The 22185-nt window shown below is 43.1% G+C and overlaps 1 protein-coding gene across 1 annotated transcript; it reads left to right on the top strand.

The window, feature by feature from the left end:
• The first annotated feature begins 3525 nt into the window (after positions 1-3525).
• parm1 (prostate androgen-regulated mucin-like protein 1) lies at positions 3526-20498 on the top strand. The gene is made up of 4 exons (XM_084934665.1): positions 3526-3644; positions 11976-12662; positions 17974-18052; positions 18454-20498. Exons 1-4 carry the CDS (start codon positions 3611-3613, stop codon positions 18542-18544), a joined length of 891 nt encoding a protein of 296 aa, XP_084790791.1. The 5' UTR covers positions 3526-3610; the 3' UTR covers positions 18545-20498.
• Positions 20499-22185: the final 1687 nt, after the last annotated feature.

Genomic DNA, 22185 nt, shown 5'->3' with positions numbered 1-22185 from the left:
GAGGTTCAACTCTTCTTTGATTCCCAAATTCAAACACTGTGGTATCACTGAGAGTTAAAAATGGCCCAAATTCTTTCAACTTCAATAAAATGGTCAGTGTGTCTGATCTCCCACATGTTACAATAAAGTAATAAAAAAGAGGATTTATGAAATTTAACGAGTTAGCTTGGAATGGAAAGTTAGCTTGCTCGTTGTAATCTATACCCCCTGACTGAGGGATTGTTAAAACACTAAAAATTAAAACATGCAGCTCTATCATTTCAGACGTAAATGAAGGCAGAAAACTAAACAGCAGCAATGTTACTATGGTTACATTAGTTGGGGTAGCTAGCATATAATGGTGTGCTACCTGATGGCTAGCTACAGAGCTAAGGAAAGCGCTTTAGGTTCCTTGAAAAGTGCTATATAAATGCAATCCATTATTATTATTATAAGTGGAGGGTGAATGTTAGCTTTCTTCCTGTCAAAAAAAAGTTAATTTGAGAGTCCCCAATGGACAGAGACAAATGCAATCATATGGCAGGGAGAGAACACCTGAGACAGTGTTGGGTGTAACGCATTACTAAGTAACGCATTACTGTAATTAAATTACTTTTCCACTGAAAAAGTAGAGTAACTGATTACTGTTCATTTTTAGGTATTTTAATTACAGTTACTTACAATGTACTTGTGTTACATTGTAAAATAATTAAACTCGCTGAATATCATTATTTAATTTCAATAATTTATCTTCTAAAGGTAAAAGTAAACTCTGCCGCTTTAACATCGCTGTAGTGCAGCTGCATGTCATTTCGTGCCAGTTTGCTGCATAGTCGTATTCTAAAGCGGAAGATGTCGGACTCGGCTGAAGCGAGTGGCTGTTTTATGAAATGGACATACTCTTCACTTTTCTGAAACAAGCAGACAAGAATATTACAGTAATATGTAAGCTATGTCCTGGGGAGAAAAAACTATCGGCCGTTGTTAATAGCACGAGTAATCTACTGAAGCGCCTGACACAAGAGCATAGACGAACACTTGATCCTTGTTCATCATCCATGGATAACACCGCGGCAACTCCTGCTAAGCAGGCAAAACTAGATTTTACTTCAGCAGCACAGAAAGCGTCTGAAGGTGAGCTTAAAAAAATGATTGCAGGCTACGTTGTGGAAGAGATGCTACCGCTGCATACGTCTTTTAAAAAAAAAAATTATTATTTAAAGAGTTTCATTTCTATTGTTTGTCCACTCAAGGTTTATAGGGATTTTAAAAAGTATTTAGTTAAATTACTTATTGAGTAATTAAGTTACTTTTCAGACACAGTAATTAGATACGTATTTTAAATACAATATTGATTAAGTAATTAGTAATTAGTAATTAATTACTTTTTAAAAGTAACTTACCCAACACTGACCTGAGATGATCCGTTCCCAGCATGAGGTTAGTCAGTAATATCCCGCTGCATGGTCTGGATGACTGGCTATGAAAAAATCCTGATTCTCAGCTTCACCTACCCATGCAAATATTATTGAATCCAAATCTTGATTATTCAAAACATCATAAATATTTAGTGCCTGGCAATCCATGAACCTGTGGGCTGTAGTTAGACCATGAGGTTTTAAAAACTGAGATTAAAGATGCACTGCACATTAACAGTGTTAATAAAAATCCAGAGAGGCCTACAGTGATCACAAATTATGTTTAAGGTCTTGTTTATATTAAACAAAACAAGATACAAAGCATTAGAAAACTTGTTAATAAATTCAGTGGGAGACTTGGACTTGAAATTTAAACATTTCTTTTCTTGACTATCTCACATGCACATATTATGAAACCATAGGGGAAGTTCTCAATCATACTAGTTCTCTGACAGATTATATCTAAATCTAATGTGTCAGTCATCTAAAATTCTACAGGCCTTTATATTGAACATCACAGATGGCTCAGCTTATGGTGACCTTTTAGACTGATGCTGGGATATTGAAGTGTGGAATTCAGTAAGACATACAGTATTATGCAAACAATAGTATGCAATCCTAGACATACTTGCAAGAATGATTCTAGTGTGGATACTAATAAAAAAGACAAAAGGCTGACAGCATAGCTGGGCAGTATACAAATTACAGACAACAAGATAATTAACAGTTGCACAACTTTACCTCTTTTGTGTAGAGCAATGCAGTACTATAAAAAAAAGTATTGAGTCACCTTTCATTTCTTTACATTTTGCTGGGAAAATAGGAAACATGTGCAGTGATTTATTGAAATGTAAAAATCAATAAATAACAACGTGGAATAACAGTTTACAGGGTGGAGTGGCCACAAGTCCATCTGACTTGTGCCCACTGGATTTTCAGTCCAGTTCTTGTTTAATCGGGCATACCTCAAAATTTCTTTTATGTCTTCTTGACGGTGCTTTCCTTCCATCGATACAGAACTGTATCACCTGAAGGGCCAGATGCATCTTTCATAGATAGTAGATAGGTTATTTTTTAGGCCTGCCACTTCTTCTTTTGAACCACGTTGCACATTATGCAAGGCATGCCAAATTTTCAGCAAACAGCTCTTTGAGACTCACCTTGTTAGTACAAAATTATAAATGTATGTTCTTCAGACTGTGATATCTTTATCTCTTTTTCATAGATTCAACCAGTGGCAGATGTAGAAAATTTTAGATGGGGGAGGGGTGAGGGAGGGGCAAGAGGTCTAGGCAGGGTGGCACATACCTGTTCAGTGAAGTATGGGGAAAGCCCCTATATGTAAATGGAGTCAATTATCCACAAAAACACTTTAGGAGAGACCATGATACAATAAATAGTTTTAAGCTACAGATATTGGAACAAATGATGTCCTATAGTAACAACATCCTGAAGATACAATTAAAAACTGGTTCAGTCTTATTAAGTGGCTGAACAAAAGCAAAATCAGCCTACGTCCAAACCTGGAGAACTATTACTCAGGACCACTTTTTAAAAAACATTACAAGTCTGACTCCTTAGAAGCATTGAGAGGTGGACGAAGACTTTCACACAGTATTTATTTGTTTTCACTGCTATTTCACACCTTTGAGTCTATAAGTATATCAACGCTGTTGTATATTATAAGCTTATCTGCTGGTTGAGAAGGCCTGAGCCATGTTTTAAATGTTTGTGCTGCTCTCTGCTGGTACAAAATAATAATTACAATTATCAATGGTTTAAGGTTTGATTAATTATTTACATATACACTAGCCCCAAATAAGATAGAATAAATGACACAGATATTCAAAACACAAGATTACAGCTAAGGCTTATTTTGTAATATACTAAAGTGACAAAACTTCATCTCCGAATTGTTACAGGCGTATCTTAGATCAAAAATGAAGATGAAGTCATTATAAAAAATCAAATACAGATGAATTTTGCAATTTCTAGTCAGACTTCCTGTCTTCGCTTGTTCATATTTTGATGAACACAGCCTCATGAGGTTTGGAAAGTGAAGTGACATCACGAAGCCTCGCCCCCCCACGCTTTTATAATTAGTCACCTACAGTCACAAGCAGCCGTACACACTACAGCTTTCTACAGGGAGCAGAGAGCACAAAGCTACAGCCACAAAAGTGTTTGTGAAGACATACAGCTAAAGGAAAACTATGACGAGGGTCAGTCGTCAAACTCTGATAACATGTAAGTAAACATCAAAACAGGCTCCTTTCTGATTTACCTAGATCTGTTTTTAAGATAAAGGTCTTTAGTAAGTGACTGAAGAGTCATGTGAACTATCATGTTTATTGTTAGTATTTTTTTTAGATTATAAGTGCAGAAATTACTCCCTTCAGTAGCTGATCTGTAAATTATTTGAACTGAAGGTTCTTTGGTGAAATCAGCCTTTGCAGTGTCTTTAAAATGCCTCTTTTCACTGGTTCAAATAGTTTGTTAGAAGTGAACTTTCAGTGTAAGAAGGTTAAACTCAGACCTGCTAGAAGTTACACAACACAATGCTTTTTCAGTGTTTGATTTGTTAAGGAAGTAAATGACACATTTCTACCGGTCTAAACTGAGTGATGATGACATGTGGTGCTAAAGCTCTCAGACAGGAAATGTGTTGTTTTTTTTCTTTTTTTGACTCAACACTATTTTGGAACCTTTGGGTTGGATCTTTATCACAAAGTACTGCATCATCACTTTAATGTTTCTTTCTCCCACTGGTGATAAGTAGATAGTTTATTTTCATTAGATTCTCTTTTTTAAATTAAACTTTTAAAATTGTGATCAAACAACTATAATAGAAGGAGGAAAGAAATAATACATTCGTCATACTAGATCCCTGCTCTGACTTCCTTTACGTTGACAGAAACGCTGATGGCAAGACTGTGTCTGTGATGAAATATGTACTACACAGACTGTAAACGTTCAGCCTTTCTGGTCTTTTATTCATGTTAAATTTCAAATCAAAAGATGGGGGGAGCTTTTTTTTCATGGTTCCGCCAGATAAATTATCATGACTAGCCATGACCAACTACATTCTGATTACACAATGGTAGTGGTCGAAGAGGTATGAAATATACAGTCCCGGTCAAAAGTTTAAGATCATATTTTGCATGGTTGGATCTTAACAAGGTTCCAAGTAGAGCTTCAACATGCAACAAGAAGAAATAGGAGTGAGACAAAACATTTTTTGAGCATGCAATTTATTGAAAACAATGCTTAAACCGAAACAGTCTGTTTAACAGCTGATCAATAGTTTAGGACCACATCCCTTTAAAAGGCCAAATCTGTGCAAAAATGTGGATACATTGTCATTTTCTGTCAGATAGTCACACTGTCATAATGTACTGATGGCAAAGGCAAAAAAAACTTTCCCTTTTTGAATGTGGTGTTATTGTTGAACTGCATAAGCAGGGTCTCTCGCAGCGCACAATCCCTGCTGAGGTGGGACGCAATAAGAAAGTCATTTGGGACTTCTTAAACGATCCCGTGGCTTATGGAACAAGAAAGTGAAGTGGAAGACCCCAAAAAATTTCACTAGGAAGGATCCAACTGGCTGTCTGTCAAGACACTGGACAATCCCCAAACCAAATTAAGGCAGTTACTGGTGCAGACTGCAGCCCCATAACCATCAGACGACATCTGAGACTGAAGGGCTTCAAAAACAAAAAACGTCTACAAAGGCCTCGTCTCCTTGAACGCCACAGAACCGATCATTTAGACTTTGCAAGAGTGCACCAAACATGGGACAATGAAAGATGGAAGAAAGTTTTATTCTCTGATGAGAAAAATTTAACCTTCATGGCCCTGATGGTTTCCAGTGTTACTGGCAAGACAAGCAGATCCCACCTGAGATGTTTTCTACATGCCACAACAGAGCTTCAGGAGGTGCAGGGGCATCAAACGGCTGCTGGCTATGTCCAAATGTTGCAGAGAGCATTCCTCATGACTGATGGCCCTCATCTGAGCAGTAACGAATGGGTTTTTCAACAGGACAACGCTACAGTACACAGAACAAGGGACTATATCCAGGAGAATAACATTGCTCTTTTGGACCATCCTGCATGTTCCCCTGATCTAAATCCAACTGAGAACCTTTGGGGATAACAGGGTTTTTTTTTAGGTGTGGTCCTAAACTTTTGATCAGCTGTAAAACTGTTTTGGTTTAAGCGTTGTATTCAATAAATTGCATGCTCAGAAAAATATTTTGTCTCACTACCATTTCTTCTCCTTGCATGTTGAAGCTCTATATGGAACCTTGTTGAGATCCAACCATGCAAAGTATGATTTTATGCCATTTTTCAAGTGGTCTTAAACTTTTGATGGGGACTGTATATATAAAAGCTGGAGTTGTGCAAAATTAATTGACTTCAATCCGACTAAGCAAGTGAGATACTGTTCATACCTAAGTGACATTAGAACTACCTTAAATTTAAAAAAGTGCAGTCTGACAGTTTTGCAACCAGTTTTAGCCTACAGGACATTAGAAAGAATGTAAGGTCTTCCCCCTTTAGCTTCAGACCTGGAGGCCTAAATTCATCTTTTATATGTAGTTAATGGGTTTATTGTATAATTAACATAGTTTAGTGCATGCAAACTCACCGTCTTTAGTCCTTGAAAACAGCTCAGTGTTGTATTTGCCAAAACACCCAAACTGTTTCACAAAAAAGATCAATACTGTGGCGAGCTCAGACAAGGAGGAGACGGAGGTATCGTTTGGTCTTGCTTCCCGTGAGCTAGCCAGGGAGCACAGCCGTTTATTCACATTTGCAGAAGAACACTGCCGCTAGCTAACTGCTCAGCGCGGCAACAACAACAACAACACAGGGCGCCCTCTGACCCCGGAAGGACACACCGTCGCAGCGAGAGGGCGTCACCTGTCACTATGGCAACATAAACAAAACATAACTGTACAAACAGAACCCCGAACAGCCCTGACCCACTACATAGCCCCCACCTAAGGGGTCAGTCGTCCCCGACGACCCCATTACCCCACACAAAGTCCTGCAAATGTCCAGGTGCCTTCTTTTGGCGCACCGGCCGGTCACGACCGGCGGGGGAAAAGTCACTTGGGTCAGAACATGGAGTGCCACCATCATCCCCTGCTCCGGCGTCTGCTGGAGCGAGCGGTCGGTACGGTGAGAGCCTGTCCCGGTGCAACACCACCATGCGCCCCGGGCCCGGCATGCGGATACGGTACACCACGTCTGTTAGCCGCTCCACGACCTCTGCCGGCCCTTGCCAGTGACTGCAGAGTTTGGGGGACACTCCTCTCTTGCGAACCGGGCAGTACACCCAAACCTTGTCGCCAGGCATGAAAACCCCCCCTCGGCACTTGGTGTCGTAGGCTCTTTTCTGTCGTACTCCGGCGCTGGCCTGGGCCTGGCGGGTGTAGACATGAACCACCTGCAGCCGCTCCCTGAGCCTCCTGTAGTAGTCCATCTCTGGCCCACCATCAATCTCCGGCTCGGGGGGGGACCCGAACACCAGATCCACAGGCGTCCGGAGCTCCCGTCCAAACATCAGAGCGGCAGGTGTGCACTGGCTGGACTCCTGCACCGCAGTCCAATACGACCAAAGGACCAGGGGCAGATGTCGGTCCCAATCTCGCTGGTGGCGGCTGGTGAGAATGGCGAGCTGGGTGGCCAGCGTGCGGTTGAAGCGCTCAGCCAAGCCATCGCTTTGTGGGTGGAGCGGTGTGGTTCTCGTCTTCTCCACCCCCAGTCGCCGGCAGATCTCCCCGAAGACCTTCGATTCAAAGTTACGCCCCTGGTCACTGTGGAGCTCAGCCGGGACCCCAAAACGGGTGAACATCTCCTCCACCAGCTTCTCGGCCGTCGTCGTTGCGCTCTGGTCCGGCACCGCGTAGGCCTTTGGCTACTTTGTGAAATAGTCCATAGCCACCAACACATACCGGTTCCCTGACTCTGTGACGGGGAAAGGCCCTAGAACGTCCACTCCCACTCTTTCCATTGGGGCCCCCACCAGGTACTGCTGAAGGGGGGCAGTGGAGCGTTGAGTTGGGCCCTTCTGTGCCGTGCAGGTGTCACAGCAGTGCACATGGAGTTCCACATCCCGTCGACAGCCAGGCCAGTAGAACCGTCCCCTGAGGCGGCGGAGAGTTTTGGCGTTCCCATAGTGTCCTGCCCCCACCGAGCCATGGACCAGCTCAAGCACCTGCGACCGCAGCGACCGAGGCACCAACAGCTGCAGGAGATCTCTGCCCTGACCGGGGGCCCGCCATCTCCGGTACAGGAGGCCGTCGTGGGTCTCCAGATTGTTGTGCTGGGAGTAGTAGGCCTTCACCTCGGGCTCCTGTCCCGACACCCCCGTCCAGGCGGGGCGTTGCGCCGCCTCCAGCCAGGCCCCCACCTGAACCAACGTCGCGTCGGCCTCCTGCTCCCGCTTCAGCTGCTGCGTTGTCAATGGGAGCCACCCCCCTCCGCCGGCTGTGGCCTGAGCAGTAGCCACCCCCAGCACCTCCTGGGCCCGCTCTTCCTGTCGCAGGCAGTAGCGGCACTCGACGGCTACGCAGGGCCATCTGGAGAGGGCATCAGCGTTGCCATGCTGTCGACCTGGCTGATGCTGGATCTCGAAGTCATAGCCCTGAAGGACCTCCAGCCAGCGGGCCACCTGCCCTTCTGGGTGTTTGAAGTTCAGGAGCCAAGTCAGAGATGCATGGTCAGTGCGCAGGAGGAACCGGCAGCCGTGCAGATATGGCTGGAAGTGCCGCACCCCTAGCACTACGGCCAGCAGCTCCCGCCGGGTCACGCAGTAGTTCCTCTCGGCTTGCCCCAAGGCACGACTGAAGTACCCCACCACCCGTTCTCCAACCTCGTCCTGCTGGGAAAGGACCGCCCCGACCCCTACATTGCTAGCATCAGTGTCCACAATGAAAGGTTGCCGGGCGTCGGGGTAGGCCAGGACTGGGGCTCTGGTGAGGGCCTCCTTCAGCTGTTCAAAAGCCGCAGCACAGGCATCCCCCCAGCCAAACAGCTGTCCCTTGTAAGTCAGGCGGTGGAGGGGGCTGGCCATTGTCGCGAACCCTTTGATGAACCGACGGTAGTAGGAGGCTAGGCCCAGGAAGCTCCGCAGTTCTTGGACGTTCGAGGGAGTCGGCCAGTCCCGGACCGCAGCAACTTTTGCGGGGTCAGTGGCGACACCTCGAGCGCTGATCACATGGCCCAAGAACGTGGTCTCTCTCGCCAACAGGCGGCATTTCGCGGGGTTGAGCCGAAGCCCAGCTCGTCGGATGGCACTCAAGACCTCGCTCAGGTGAGACAGTGCACTGTCGAAGTCGCCACCGTGCACCAACAGGTCATCCAGGTACACAACGCAGCGGCTACGAGGGATATCCACGAGCACCCTCTCCATCAGCCTCTCAAACGTCGCTGGCGCATTGCAGAGCCCAAATGGCATGACCCTGAACTGCCACAGCCCCTGTCCAATGGTGAATGCAGTCTTAGGCCTTGCGTCGGGGGCTAGCTCCACCTGCCAGTAACCGCTGCGTAGGTCGAGGGAGCTGAACCAACTGGAGCCGGTAACGTAATCTAAGGCCTCGTCGATCCGCGGCAGCGGGTACGAGTCCTTCTTGGTGACTGCATTGAGACGGCGAAAGTCCACGCAGAACCTCGGGCTGCCATCCTTCTTCCCCACCAGAACCACGGGTGCCGCCCATGGGCTATTGGACGGCTTGATCACCCCAGCCGCAGCCATCTCACGGATCTTCTCTTCCGCTACCTGCCGTTTCGAGAGGGGCAGCCGGTGTGGGCGCAGACGGATGGGCTGAGCAGAGCCGGTGTCGATGGTGTGCTGGACCAGACTCGTCTGCCTGCAGTCTTTGTCACTGGCGGCAAAGATATCCACATTCTCGTCCAGGAGGCACCTCAACCGCTGGCGCTGGTCGACGTTGAGGCCTACGCTGCTGCGCTGCCAAAGGTCATCAACAGCCTCGATGGTCTCGGTCGAAGGAGGTTTGTCAGGCTGAGAGGCTGAGAGGCTGAGGCGAGTGGAGATGACCCGGAGCCACCGGCATCCGAAATCCGCTGAGCGGCAGCTGCCCGACGCCTGTCTCGTCTGGTCCCCGCTCCCTGCTTTTGGCCGCGCTGGAGAGCAAAAGTCTCTGCGCCAAGAGTGATAGCCAGCTTTGTGGTGTCGACGCAGGCCCCCCAGCGGCTCAGCAGATCCAGGCCAATGATGCACTGGTCTTGAATGTCGGCGAGCCAGAAGTCGTGCACCAGCTCTAGATCCTTCACTCGGATCCGCAACGGTTTCTTCCTCCGCATAACAGTTTTCTCCCCCGTCACTGTCATCAGCTGGGTGTCTGTGGGCAACCAACCCTTCACCAGTGGCCCGGATGTTTCAGGGAGCACGCCAGGTCGTATTAGGGAAATGGTAGACCCCGTGTCCACCATGGCCTGGCATGGCTGGTCCTCAACACAGCAGCTCAGGTGGAGTCCCTTGAGGTGCCCAACTCGGCCCACCACTGTGCATCGTCCTTGGAGGGGGGCAGGAAGCTGGAGCGGTGGCCCCCTCGCTACACCGCTCCCTCCTCGTTTCCCTGAGGCTGCGTAGTTCCGGTCTTCGGGGCTGGTGCTGGGCAGTCACGCGCCACGTGGCCAGGCTCATCGCACCAGTAGCAGCGGTCGGTTGGTCGACGAGGACGCCTCCGGGGCACCGAGGGTTGCAGCTGGGACATCTCGGCGACCTCCCCCTCCCCGTCGCAGTCTGCGGCTCTGATTTGGGGGTAGTTTGGGGGGGGCACCTGCTGGTTAGGTCGCGAGGTGAGCACCGGCTCGGCCCTTTCAGCCTCAAGGAGCGCCTCACGGAGGATCTGAGGCATGGCCAGGCGGACGTGTTGGCGTAGTTGCTCTGGGAAAAGTCCTCGCAGAAAAGCATGCAGGCTAAGCTCCTCACGGGCCGCTGCTGGAAACTCCGGGTAGCCACGACGAGCATACAGCAACACGTCTGCTGCAAAGGTGCCCAGGCTCTCCCCTGGTCGACGGCTCCGGTTGGTTAGCTGCTCTCTGCTCTGATCAGTGGAGTGCCGCTGCCCGAATCACCTCTCGAGTGCCGCGGTGAGGGCCTGGAGCTCATGCTGCTCTGCCGGGGCTAGGTCAAGGAGTATCTGCAGTGCAGCTCCCTCTAATGCTAGTGCTAGGTGTGTAGCAGTCTCCTCTTCGCTCCAGCCACTATGTCTGGCAGCTAGCCGCACTTGTGAGAGGTAGGGCTCTAACGGGGTTAGCCCGTTGTATTTCGGTACCTTAACTGGCGTGGTAGGCATAACTGCTCGCGGTTGGGGGCTCGGCGTGTGGGTCGACAGAGGTAGCCCATGAAGCATTGCCCTAGCATTTGTCGCGACGGGCCGCCGCCGCGGTGCGCTCGTACCATCGGGACCCGTCGGGGGACTTACATGGCCACTCACATCCTCTCTCTTCCATCGCCAGTTTCCCAAGCGGGGAATGTTCTCCTCGACGGCTTGCTCCAGCCTCTGAATGTCTCTCTCCATTACGCCGAGGGTGAGCTATCCCACTTCTGACACCAATGTGGCGAGCTCAGACAAGGAGGAGACGGAGGTATCGTTTGGTCTTGCTTCCCGTGAGCTAGCCAGGGAGCACAGCCGTTTATTCACATTTGCAGAAGAACACTGCCGCTAGCTAACTGCTCAGCGCGGCAACAACAACAACAACACAGGGCGCCCTCTGACCCCGGAAGGACACACCGTCGCAGCGAGAGGGCGTCACCTGTCACTATGGCAACATAAACAAAACATAACTGTACAAACAGAACCCCGAACAGCCCTGACCCACTACAATACTTTCAGTAATAGATGCTTTCAACTTCTCTCTAATTTTCCAAGAGGTCACCAAAGATGAAGCTACACATTTGATTTGTCACTGATGTTACACCAGATCCCCTTCCTGATGCAACCCTACTATATAGCCAGGGCTGGGACCAGTACTGTTAGTATGAGCCTGTAAACAAATAAAAACAGCTTCCAAAATGTACCTTTAATTGGCATGAGTTCAATAAACTCCAAATAAAGATTGCATGAATTCCAGAAGCAGAAGACTTTCCAGGAAGCACACATGTTGCAAATTTAAATGTTAGAGATCCTGCAACTGGCGTTTGGGCTGTGTAGGGGTCTCTCTCTTCCGGAAGATGATTGAATAAAAAAGAAATATAAATGTTTTAACACACTATGAGTCAGTTTTCTCTGTTCCATCACGGGGACAAAAGAATCGGGGTTAATACTACCTAACTCTAATTTCTATTTGGAAATTCATTTAACACCAAGAACTTTCAGTGTGACACTCTACTTATCAGCTAAAACATTCTCAATCCTACCTGGTACATATGGAAGGGGTCCACGTTACTATCGATTTCTAAAGCTCCGAAATACTAGTTTACCATCATTTTAAGAGAGAAAAGAAAGGACAGGAAAATTCCAAAGTCTACATTCGAAAGCAGGAGGAATGTCATATATCACATTCTCACCACCTTACAAAAATCTCCTGTCTTGAATTGCAGGTCTGCTGTTATTCTGTGCAGTAACAAAACAGATAGTAACCTCCACAACACCACCTTCAACTTCTGCAAGCCTTACCGAGACATCAACTGCAGGTGTCACTGAAAACACCAGCACCACTGACATCAACCAAAGCACCAACACAGCCATTACTCCCACAAGCACCACCCAAACATACAGCACCACTGACCTCACCCAAAGCACCAACACAGCCACTACTCCCACAAGCACCACCACCCAAACATACAGCACCACTGACCTCGCCCAAAGCACCAGCACAGCCATTACTCCCACAAGCGCCACCCAAACAAACAGCACCACTGACATCGCTCAAAGCACCAGCACAGCCATTACTCCCACAAGCGCCACCCAAACAAACAGCACCACTGACATCGCTCAAAGCACCAGCACAGCCATTACTCCCACAAGCGCCACCCAAACAAACAGCACCACTGACATCGCCCAAAGCACCAGCACAGCCATTACTCCCACAAGCGCCACCCAAATAAACAGCACCACTGACATCGCCCAAACCACCAACACAACGATCACCTTAAGCACTTTAAATGCAAGTATTCAAACAATCACAGAACCTACTACCACTCCTGGATTCACCACCCCTCCAAGAGCCACCACGAAGGGTACCACTCTGGGGCAAGATGAACACAAGCCCAAAGGTCTAAGCTCAGGTATGGAGTATTGCTCAGATACAGTTATCCTTTCTGTTTCATGCATTTCCTTTCCTTTCCGATCGATCCCACAACATTTCTGCTACATGACAGTAAGTCAGAAACCAGTGTATCTTCACTGACAAGAGGACATCAAGACTGAAAAATGTCATCTAATATCAAAAGCCTGAATGCAAAAATGGTAACAATAACCAGAGCTTGACTAGACAGTATCATGTAGATTTTTATCATAGTTTAGCATAGAAGCATTACATTATTACTAATTAGTTATAAATAGAAATCTGATCTAAAAAAAATGTATAATTTATCCTCTTGGCACCATGAAAGCTGACAAACTGCCAGTTAGTTGAGTCGAGTTACTGTTGCCTTCCTTTTCACTTGATGCAGTCTTGCTATTTTCTTCTGACCTCTGGGATTAACAAGGCATTTTCACCTAGAGTTACTGCTCACTGGGCCATTTTTGGACCATTCTCTGTAAACCTTTGAACAGATGGTTGTGTGGGAAAATCCCAACAGATCAGCAGTTTCTGAGATTCTCAGATCAGCCCATCTGCCACCAACAACCATGCTACATTCAAATCACTAAAATCCTCTTTCTTCACCCTGCTTATGCTCAGTTTGAACTTCTGCATGTCGTCTTGACCATGTCTACATATTGAAATGCATTGAGCTCCCATCATATGATAGATTAGATGATTTGTGTTAGTGAGCAGTTGAACAGGTCTACCTAATAAGTGCCCAGTGTTAAAAATGGTATACCCAAACTCATAACTCCTAAAATGTCAAACTCAGTAGGATTAAAGGTAACACTTTATAAAAATGACCCAAGAGCAAGGCCTCAATGCTCATATAATTAAATGGAATTTCAGTGTATTGTGTTTAAAATTATGTAATTATATTTAACTAAAAATACAGGTAGCTACACTCAAATAAGGGGGAAAGCAAGGAAAAATTATAATGTAATTTAAAAAAAATGGATAACAGAATATCTATTGTGCACATAAAATAATGAATATTAAATAAAGATGTTAAAAAAATAAGCATAAAAAATGGAAAGATTAAGGCCTGCACCCCTCCAAAAATACAGCAAAGGATGACAGATGGAAAATATTATTTGTTTCCTTAAAATTTCCTCCAAAATACCATAAACATAGCATTTAAAACTACTTACAATGTAATTTATGTCTCCTTTCCAGTAAAATACATGAAATTATGCACTTAAAATTACTTACACACCTCTGAAATTTACTTATAGTGTAGGGTTTTTGTTTGTTTGTTTCTTGCAAAACTTGTTCTTATTCAAGTGTCTCCAAGTAAATGGCCTGTATTTGTATAGCGCTTTTCTAGTCCCTAAGGACCCCAAAGCGCTTTACACAACCTGTCATCCACCCATTCACACACTGATGATGGCAAGCTACATTGTAGCCACAGCCACCCTGGGGCGCACTGACAGAGGCGAGGCTGCCGAACACTGGCGCCACAAGGCCCTCTGACCACCACCAGTAGGCAACGGGTGAAGTGTCTTGCCCAAGGACACAACAACCGAGACTGTCCAAGCCGGGGCTCAAACCGGCAACCTTCCGATTACAAGGCGAACTCCTAACTCTTGAGCCACGGTCGCCCCGGTAGCTGGTAATTAATCAGACATATCACGTAAAGTAAAGTAAGGAAGTATATTTTGTATTAGTATACTCAATGTTTATCATATATAATTTATTACTTCTTCTTCTTTTTTTGATAACACTAAACTGTAGTTTGGATGCTACAACATTTACCTGAGACACTGCCACATATTTGATCAGATAGTACCACATTACACTGCACCAAAACTTGTTACCCAAGTACCTGCCCTTTCTAGACAACTCTGTGTTTATTGCAGATGCTCTGTCAAGACACCCACTGTGTGTTCCCTTGAAATGATAAATTATTTTCTTATCTTTATTATACTCCTTCAGATATCTCTAGTATGCCAGTCACTCATTAACTTTTGGTTTTAATCAAAGAATAGTTACAGTATACTGCCAGTAAAGGGCACGTACTCTAACAAAATGACTGGTGTCTGACCTGAATCTGATGTAAACCAGCTGTCTGTCTATAATGCCCGAATGTAAATATCAGCGAATGTGTTGAACATATGATTTACAAACACAGTGGCACAGGTACTCATAGTTCTTTTGTTAAATGAGCAAAGTGAAAGCATGCAATACTCATGCACTACCCCAGCCCTTCTGTTGCCTGTCTGTGACTGACCTCTTTTCAGCGTGGTTTAGTCTGTGGTTAATATGTGAACAGTTTCCTTTCACACTTCCTTGTTTACTTCATAGTAAAGTCCTTACCAGCTAAATAAATGCTAGTTCTTTCTCTGCTTATTCACTAAGTGTACAATATCCAGTCATTATCATCACTTTCAGATCACATTATAAGGTATACTAAAACATTCTTTACGTTACTTCATGGGCATTTGGACCATCTAATCTCATTAAAGCCAAAATAACTTTAAGAGATTTATAGCAAAGTAGTTTTCCACAAATGGGAACCTACTGCTTATTTCCCGTTATCATTGGCTAGTGCACCTGATAATGTATGTCATTTCATGTCATTCCCTTTGGCTCATTTCATATGAATCATCTGGTTACTTAAAAAGGCCCAGAAAGTATGGTGATCATTTATGAGCAGTTACACATTTTTCAACACCAATAACGCCTAAACTAAAAGTTTGTATTTAAAAAATAAATAAATAAAAATATGCAGGTCATGATCAGTTCCAAATGGTGATTTGTGTTATCAAAAAATCTTCACTGCTCAGTTACAGTCCATTCTTTGGAAAATAACAGAATGCATTTTCAGTGTCTATTTCCAAAGCGTGCCACCTATCAAAGGTTTAAAGACTCAGTTCAAAGATCAGACAGCTTTCTGATAAACTGAAGCGCATAGTCAGCAATAAGCAGGTCATTTAATGTTGAAATTAAGGCTAGTAAGAGTATTAAGAGCAGCCTTGTTTATCAAGGAAGTGTTTATTGATTATAGCTGAACATTTTTCTAGGCTGTGCCTCCGGGCCAACAAATAGAAACATAAGATCCTTGAGGTGGGCTGATTTCATCCAGTTTCTCACATGGAGATTACTTATCAAAACTAAAGCTCAAAGATCAGTTACTTTAGACATTGGGAAGAAAAGAATTATCTTAAGTTCATAGTACACTGTGCCACAATATGGCCACCACCTCTCAAGACTTTTAGCTTATCTCTGCATAGTCAGTACAGTCGGCTGAGGCCACTGACATACTTAAACATCAGGTGTGTTCAGTTGATGGGAAAAACACATTTTATGAATCCCAAATGAAGAATCATTCAATAAATTTTTCGATACACTTTAGACTGATTGATTTTAGTTTGTTGGCGGTGTGGCTCTTTGGTTAGTGCTTTCCTGATACATCAGTCGATTGATTTCGGGTTGATTTCAACTGTAATTTACAGAGTCCTTTAACCTTTTGTTGATTGCTATTTTTAAAACAGCTGTCCAGTTGTTTAGTTTATGACCAAACACATGCACAAAAAGCCTATATATTTAGGCTGTATTCACATTATGTAATTTATACTTAGCTGAAAAATCTGAACAGTAAACATAACTCTGACCACCAGTTTTTTCAAATTTAGTGTGATTACTGCATATTATGTGTGAGCATGGTTAACCCTACTTTGTCCTGGCCCATTGAAAAGGTCAGACCAGGCAGGGTTTGGTTTGACTCAAGAACAGTGCACATGTAGTGTGATTGCTAACCACTCCATTGAACTCTTTCAAACCAATATAAAAAGTAAACTAATAAACTGTCATGTAGGCTGTGTAGCAGGAAGAGGTAGGACCCAATGCAGGACTCAAATCAAAAAGGAGTGAACTAAAGAAGGACTCACAATCTAGTTACTAGGAACTATAAAGTAGAAGGGGGAAAAAAAGAACATTTACAACTTTGAGTTTACAAGCCAACCATGATACACAAGGACGCACACAGCAAATGGGGACGATGCGACAATAAGCAGAGGAAGACTGAGGATAACGAGTGGATGGGAAACAGGAGGAAACACACCTAGAACTAACCAGTTAGCAAATGTACAAGTAGAAGTACAACTACTACATTTAAAAATACTCCAGTAATAGTTGAAGTACTGATCTAACTTCTTTTCTCAGGTAAAAGTAAAAAAGTACAGGCTCTGGAATTTACTCCAAGCAAGAAAGTAAAAAGTAGCTCTGGAGGGCGTTTTTTTTTTTATTTTTGTGCAATGCTAACTGAACCTTCTGCTAGATTTAACATAATGAATAAATAATATCAGTAGATGAGAAAACACTCAAACCTTTTAAAATTCTAACTATACTCAATTTGAATCTAAAGAAAAAGAAGGAAAATTAAAAAAAAAAAATCTATATATTCTGTTGCCTACATTGTAGAGGGTGACTTTGCCTCTAAACAGGCAAATGTGTATAATCAGGGGTTTAATTGGGTCACACACTGTTCTTTACTTTAAACCCATCACAGTAGAGCAAACTAACCGGTTTATCCTGCACTAACCTGCAGAGAATTTTCATGCAGCTTTAAATAACAGTTAGTCTACTTCAGTTTAATTTAAAAGCATGTTTTACAAAATAAAATAAAAAACAACCAAAAACCATAATGTCACATGTACTGATTTAAAAACATGAGGACTTATGAAACTGACCTTTGTGGATTACAGTGTTGGACCCAAATCCGCCACAAACTTCACAAAGGAACACACACTAAAGTACACAGGCACTTCAACAAAGGGAAGACAGGACTATTTATACACAGAGAATTGACTGGGAGTGACAAACAGGTGAGGAAAGAGATACAGGTGACAAAAAGTGAATGCACATCAGGGAAGGGCCGTCAGGAAGAAAAACAAACACAGAACATAAAAGAAACTAACCTTCAAAGTAAAACAGGAAATGACGGAAAGAGACGAACAAAAAAGAATTTCAAGGAAACACAAATAGGTTGAGGCTTAAGGACAGAGTGAGACAGATGGAGGCACAACTAGAAACAGTCAGGAGTGTACTAAGATAATAAAATAAGAAACACAAAATATAAAAAAAAAAACAATTAAACACCATTAAAAAAGGAAAAAAGAGACTCAATAACATCACTGTACAAGAATGATCAAAACAGGAAATGACAAACCCAAGTGAAACCAAACAGGAAACAATAAAAACCTGAAGGCAAGTCAAACTCCTGGACTCAAACCACAGACTATAAGAGGAACCCTTAGACTTATTGTCTATTTCTTTGTTCTTTTCTTCAGGAAGTATTGCAGCCATCGTTTCTTTATTCATTGTATTGGTTCTCGTTGTGTTGGGAGGGCTCTACTACTACAAGATCAGGTGAGTCAACTTGTGTTATAGAAGCTGAATGCTCATAGTTCATAGCCAAATTTGATTGTACCAGTCAGATGATTTCATTTCTCCAAGCAGCCCCCATATGTGTCACCAAAAGGATAGTTCCCAGGGGGATTGATCCTTTGTCAGTCGTGCTCTAAAACTTTTTTTTTTTTTCCATTGATGGTATAAAAGATGGCTTCCAGATCTAAATAGTAAAGCTAACCTAGATGTGTGTCTGTGGTTGCAAAATGAACTCAGTCATTAGATTCAGGTCACACTAAGTAGAAAAATAACTGCCCTTAGAAATTTCTGATCACTGTAAGAGTGAGAAAGGTCAACCCCTCACTGAAGTGTTTGGAACACTGCTTCTCTCACTCCGTTTTGTCTTTGTATTTTCCGTTCAGACGGACAAACTACGGTCGTCTCCTGGACAGCCAAGATTACGGCATGACAGGAAACTTCAACAACCCAATGTATGACCCCCATGATGCTTGACCTCTGATCCCAGAGAAATCCAAAGTCCTGCAGGCAGAGCCAGTCTAATCAGAATGTGCTAACAGTATGTGAATGATGACTTCACAATGGTCAGATTTTTCAAGTGTTAGCTAGACATCGAGCCAGTCACGCCACTGCTCGAATGCACTGAATTTCTCGAACTGCTATTGTATTTCCAATGTGACAAAAAAGTATTTATTTCAAATAATAGCAGCTACTAGCATTTACTCAGGTACCTTTTCAAAGAGCTTTAGCTTCATGAACTCTCATATCTGATCACATTTCTAAGAGTGGAAAGTCACAGGTTATCTAGTGTGTTTGTACAGGTGTTATGACTTTTCTCAGTGAAGATCAGCTGGAGTGTAACATTACAAGAGACACTGAAAAAACACGGACGGTAGCAAATAATAAAGAGCCAGCAGAGAAAACTTTCCAATGTGCCAATGAAGTGATGAGAAAAGTTTTTGATCATTATACAATTTTCATAATAATTTTGATTTATAGAAAAGTGAGATATATCGCAAATCTAAGATGGAGACACGTTTTAACAACTCCAGGTGTCCATGTTAAGTGATGTAATAGAGACATTTAGATAAAATGTTTTAGCTTTATTCGTTTTTCTTATTGTGTGTGTAAAAGTGTCAAACTGAATGATGTAAAGGAAGAGAGTGACCAGCCTTTGAAAGGAGGGTACAAGGTTTAATTCTTTAATTGTATTCAAAAAGCTAAAAGATGCATTTTTTGTATTAAACATCTTGTGTGCCCTCAGTAAAACACATAATAAGGTGTTACCTCTCTCTCAAACCTGATCAGCTGCATCTGCCATTTTTGAGTGACATTTTAATTACTAGATTCTGTGTTGAGATGTGGTTTGTTTTCATATTTCTGGGATATTTCTGTCGTCAGTCAGGCTGCTGTTTTGGCTGTTTGTATATTTTAATGAGCTCGATAGATGTGTGTTTGTGAATAAATTGGTGAATAAAGGTGATTAAAGTCAGTGTTATCACCATTATGGCAACAGCAATCTGAGTGATGTTGTGGAAAATGTAGAAACTAAACCCAGCGCACTTTTATGGTTCAGACTTTTCAGCTGTGGAGTATACAGAAGAAGTACTGCAGCTATCTAAACACAAAAGCATGATGGCTGTAATTATCTGAAACCAATAAAATGGCACGACAACACAGCATGTGTAGTACACGCACACAAATGCTGACGTTCGGTGTGATGTCTTCATCTCTTTGCCCAGCAGACTGCAGAGCATTTATTAGTGGAAGCTTTAATAATAGTCCTGCCATCACTGCCATCCCATCCAAACTGCTTCCATGCTTCCTCTTTATCTCATGGTTTCCCATGAAATCCTCCTCCCACACCCACACACAGCTTGTCTGTGTCATTTCGTTAGTCCATCTTCTTCTTTAATAATTTCCACAGAAGCTCTGAAAAGGTCAAATTCTGTCCATTATAAATGTTTATTTCTGCTGTAAATCTAGTTATTTTAAGAGAGGAGTCTGTGGGGATTGATTCAAATGGCCACTAGAGGAAATGCAGTTTTGGGCATCACAGCACTGACCGCATTTTTTAGCCCCAGAGATTGCCTCTTCGCTCAAAATAGAGTACTTGCGACTATTCTGTTTCCTTTGCTACATAACACCCATTTTGCTGTACAGGGCTGTCTAGAGGAAAGACTGGAGGAAATCTGGTGGAAAGAAGGCCTGTGATTCACAAATTCGACTAATGGAGCATTTTGCAGGGAAATCATTCAGATTTGACTTTAAACAATTCTAATCTAAAGCTGCAAAGTTACAAGTAGTTGCAGATGAAGGAATATTTCTTCCCAAGCCAATAAATAAAGCAACATAAAATGGAATACTTGAGTACATGAAGTATTTTTTAACTTTTTTTCTTTAAATGTGAAACTAATAATAGAACAGGACGAGAGAAGGGAAAACAGTGTATGCAAAATAAACAAAAGACAGGTTAGTTGAATGTGTGTGATGTGTGATTTGTAACTGGATTGACTACATATGTGTGTGATAAAGAAAAATGAATTCAAATGAATAATAATTTCAATAACTTTAATCATCATTATTATTATCATCCTCCTCCATTGTTGTGATCATAACAACACCAACCTGATCGTGTGTGTATTATCATATATATGGATATTTATATTTTGAAGTGATATATTTATGTATGAGGTTCTAGAAAGTATATGAAAGTAAAGCTTATATAGATATTTTATATTGTAAAGATAGCGGAAAAAGAAACAACTGAAGTACAGCATTTGAAATGTATTTTATTATACCACCTCTCTGTCATCATTGCTGGGCAGCAGCAGTAATAATAGAGGGAGCAGAGTCCTGTGCTGCACTGTTATTATCAGGCTCTAAATACTCCAGGCAGTGTGTATATGTGTGTGTCCTTTATAATTACCATTATTTACATTAGAAATCAGAAACATCTGGATAAGAAGTAAGAACTACAACGACTTAAACTTACCATTTGAATATGAGCCACAGTCTATCACTCACACTAATCATTCAGACATGTAATTTGAGCAGTTCAGTGTCAGTACACAGCAAATACTGAGCTGTTGATTTGTCCTGAATATTAAGATGGTTTAGGTTCGTTTACTGCCTTCATTAAACAAAGGGCCAGGCTCTGACAACAGGAAGTAACCCTTTGCTCTCTCACGCTTCATTGCAACAGTTTGGAAACAACAGGCTGATAAGCTGCAAAATGAACAATAACAGGGAGGCTATGGATAAACTGAAACAGAGATTACGTCTTTCCCTCCGATTAAATTCTGCATTGCAAAGTTTGACAAATAAGAATTAAATGGGCGAAATTTAAAGATCGGAATTTAAAAAAATCTGTAACAATATTGAGCTTTGGACAGAAAAACCTGTTTATTATTTCTGACATACTCAAGTCCTTAAAAGGACCAAATCCAGAATGAAAAGCATGAGGAACATGAACCTGCAGGCATCATTTTTGAGAAAAACAGTACATTTTAACTTCAAAACCACCAAAAAGCTGCATTCGCCCACTCACTCATAAGAGATGCGCTAACAACTAAGAACAGAAAACCACGGTTTGAACTTTAGTTTCATTTAAGAGGAAAAACAGGAGGAGGTTTCATTTTCGACCTAACTGGAGCACTTTTGCCCACTGAAGCTTCACTGCATCTGGTTTCAGCAGGTTTAACTTCAGGACCATGAGCTCAGTTTGGTGTCTGAAAAACAGGTGGGTGTATAAAACTGTGTTTCACTCATGAAAACTAAACTGTGGTGATGCTAGAAAAGGAGCAAATCATGCAAAGTTTTAACTTTGTATGATTTTAAGATTCTCTGTGTAAAGCTGACTTTGCTGAATGGAAGTATCCGTATTATCATGTTTTGTCTCCATATAATCTTTTAACACAAGATATACTCAAATGTAGTGCGCAAGTTATCTTTTGCATGGAATGTCCTGACTATAATATGTGGCCATGAGTGCAGATGTGCCCTATAGTTGTTTGACCCCATTTGCAAAGGCAAATGAAAACCTCACAAAGACAACCTGTTTGTGTGTAAATCAGTTTATTTCAGTTATCCAGGACAAACTAGAGCCAGACAATGATTAACACCCAGGTTTAACC

The sequence above is a fragment of the Perissodus microlepis genome, chromosome 7 (genome assembly GCF_051167445.1).
Source record: "Perissodus microlepis isolate ML-2025 ecotype Zambia chromosome 7, ASM5116744v1, whole genome shotgun sequence".
Lineage (NCBI taxonomy): Eukaryota > Metazoa > Chordata > Actinopteri > Cichliformes > Cichlidae > Perissodus > Perissodus microlepis.
The sequence above is the reverse complement of the archived record's forward strand: the minus strand, read 5'-3'. Positions and strand labels throughout refer to the sequence as shown.

Excerpts from the sequence above, each read along its gene's own strand:
- parm1 (XM_084934665.1), top strand. The coding sequence starts at position 3,611 with ATGACGAGGGTCAGTCGTCAAACTCTGATAACAT. Across the intron at positions 3,645-11,975 it reads TCGTCAAACTCTGATAACAT|GTCTGCTGTTATTCTGTGCA; the intron begins GTAAGTAAACAT and ends CTTGAATTGCAG. Across the intron at positions 12,663-17,973 it reads GCCCAAAGGTCTAAGCTCAG|GAAGTATTGCAGCCATCGTT; the intron begins GTATGGAGTATT and ends TCTTTTCTTCAG.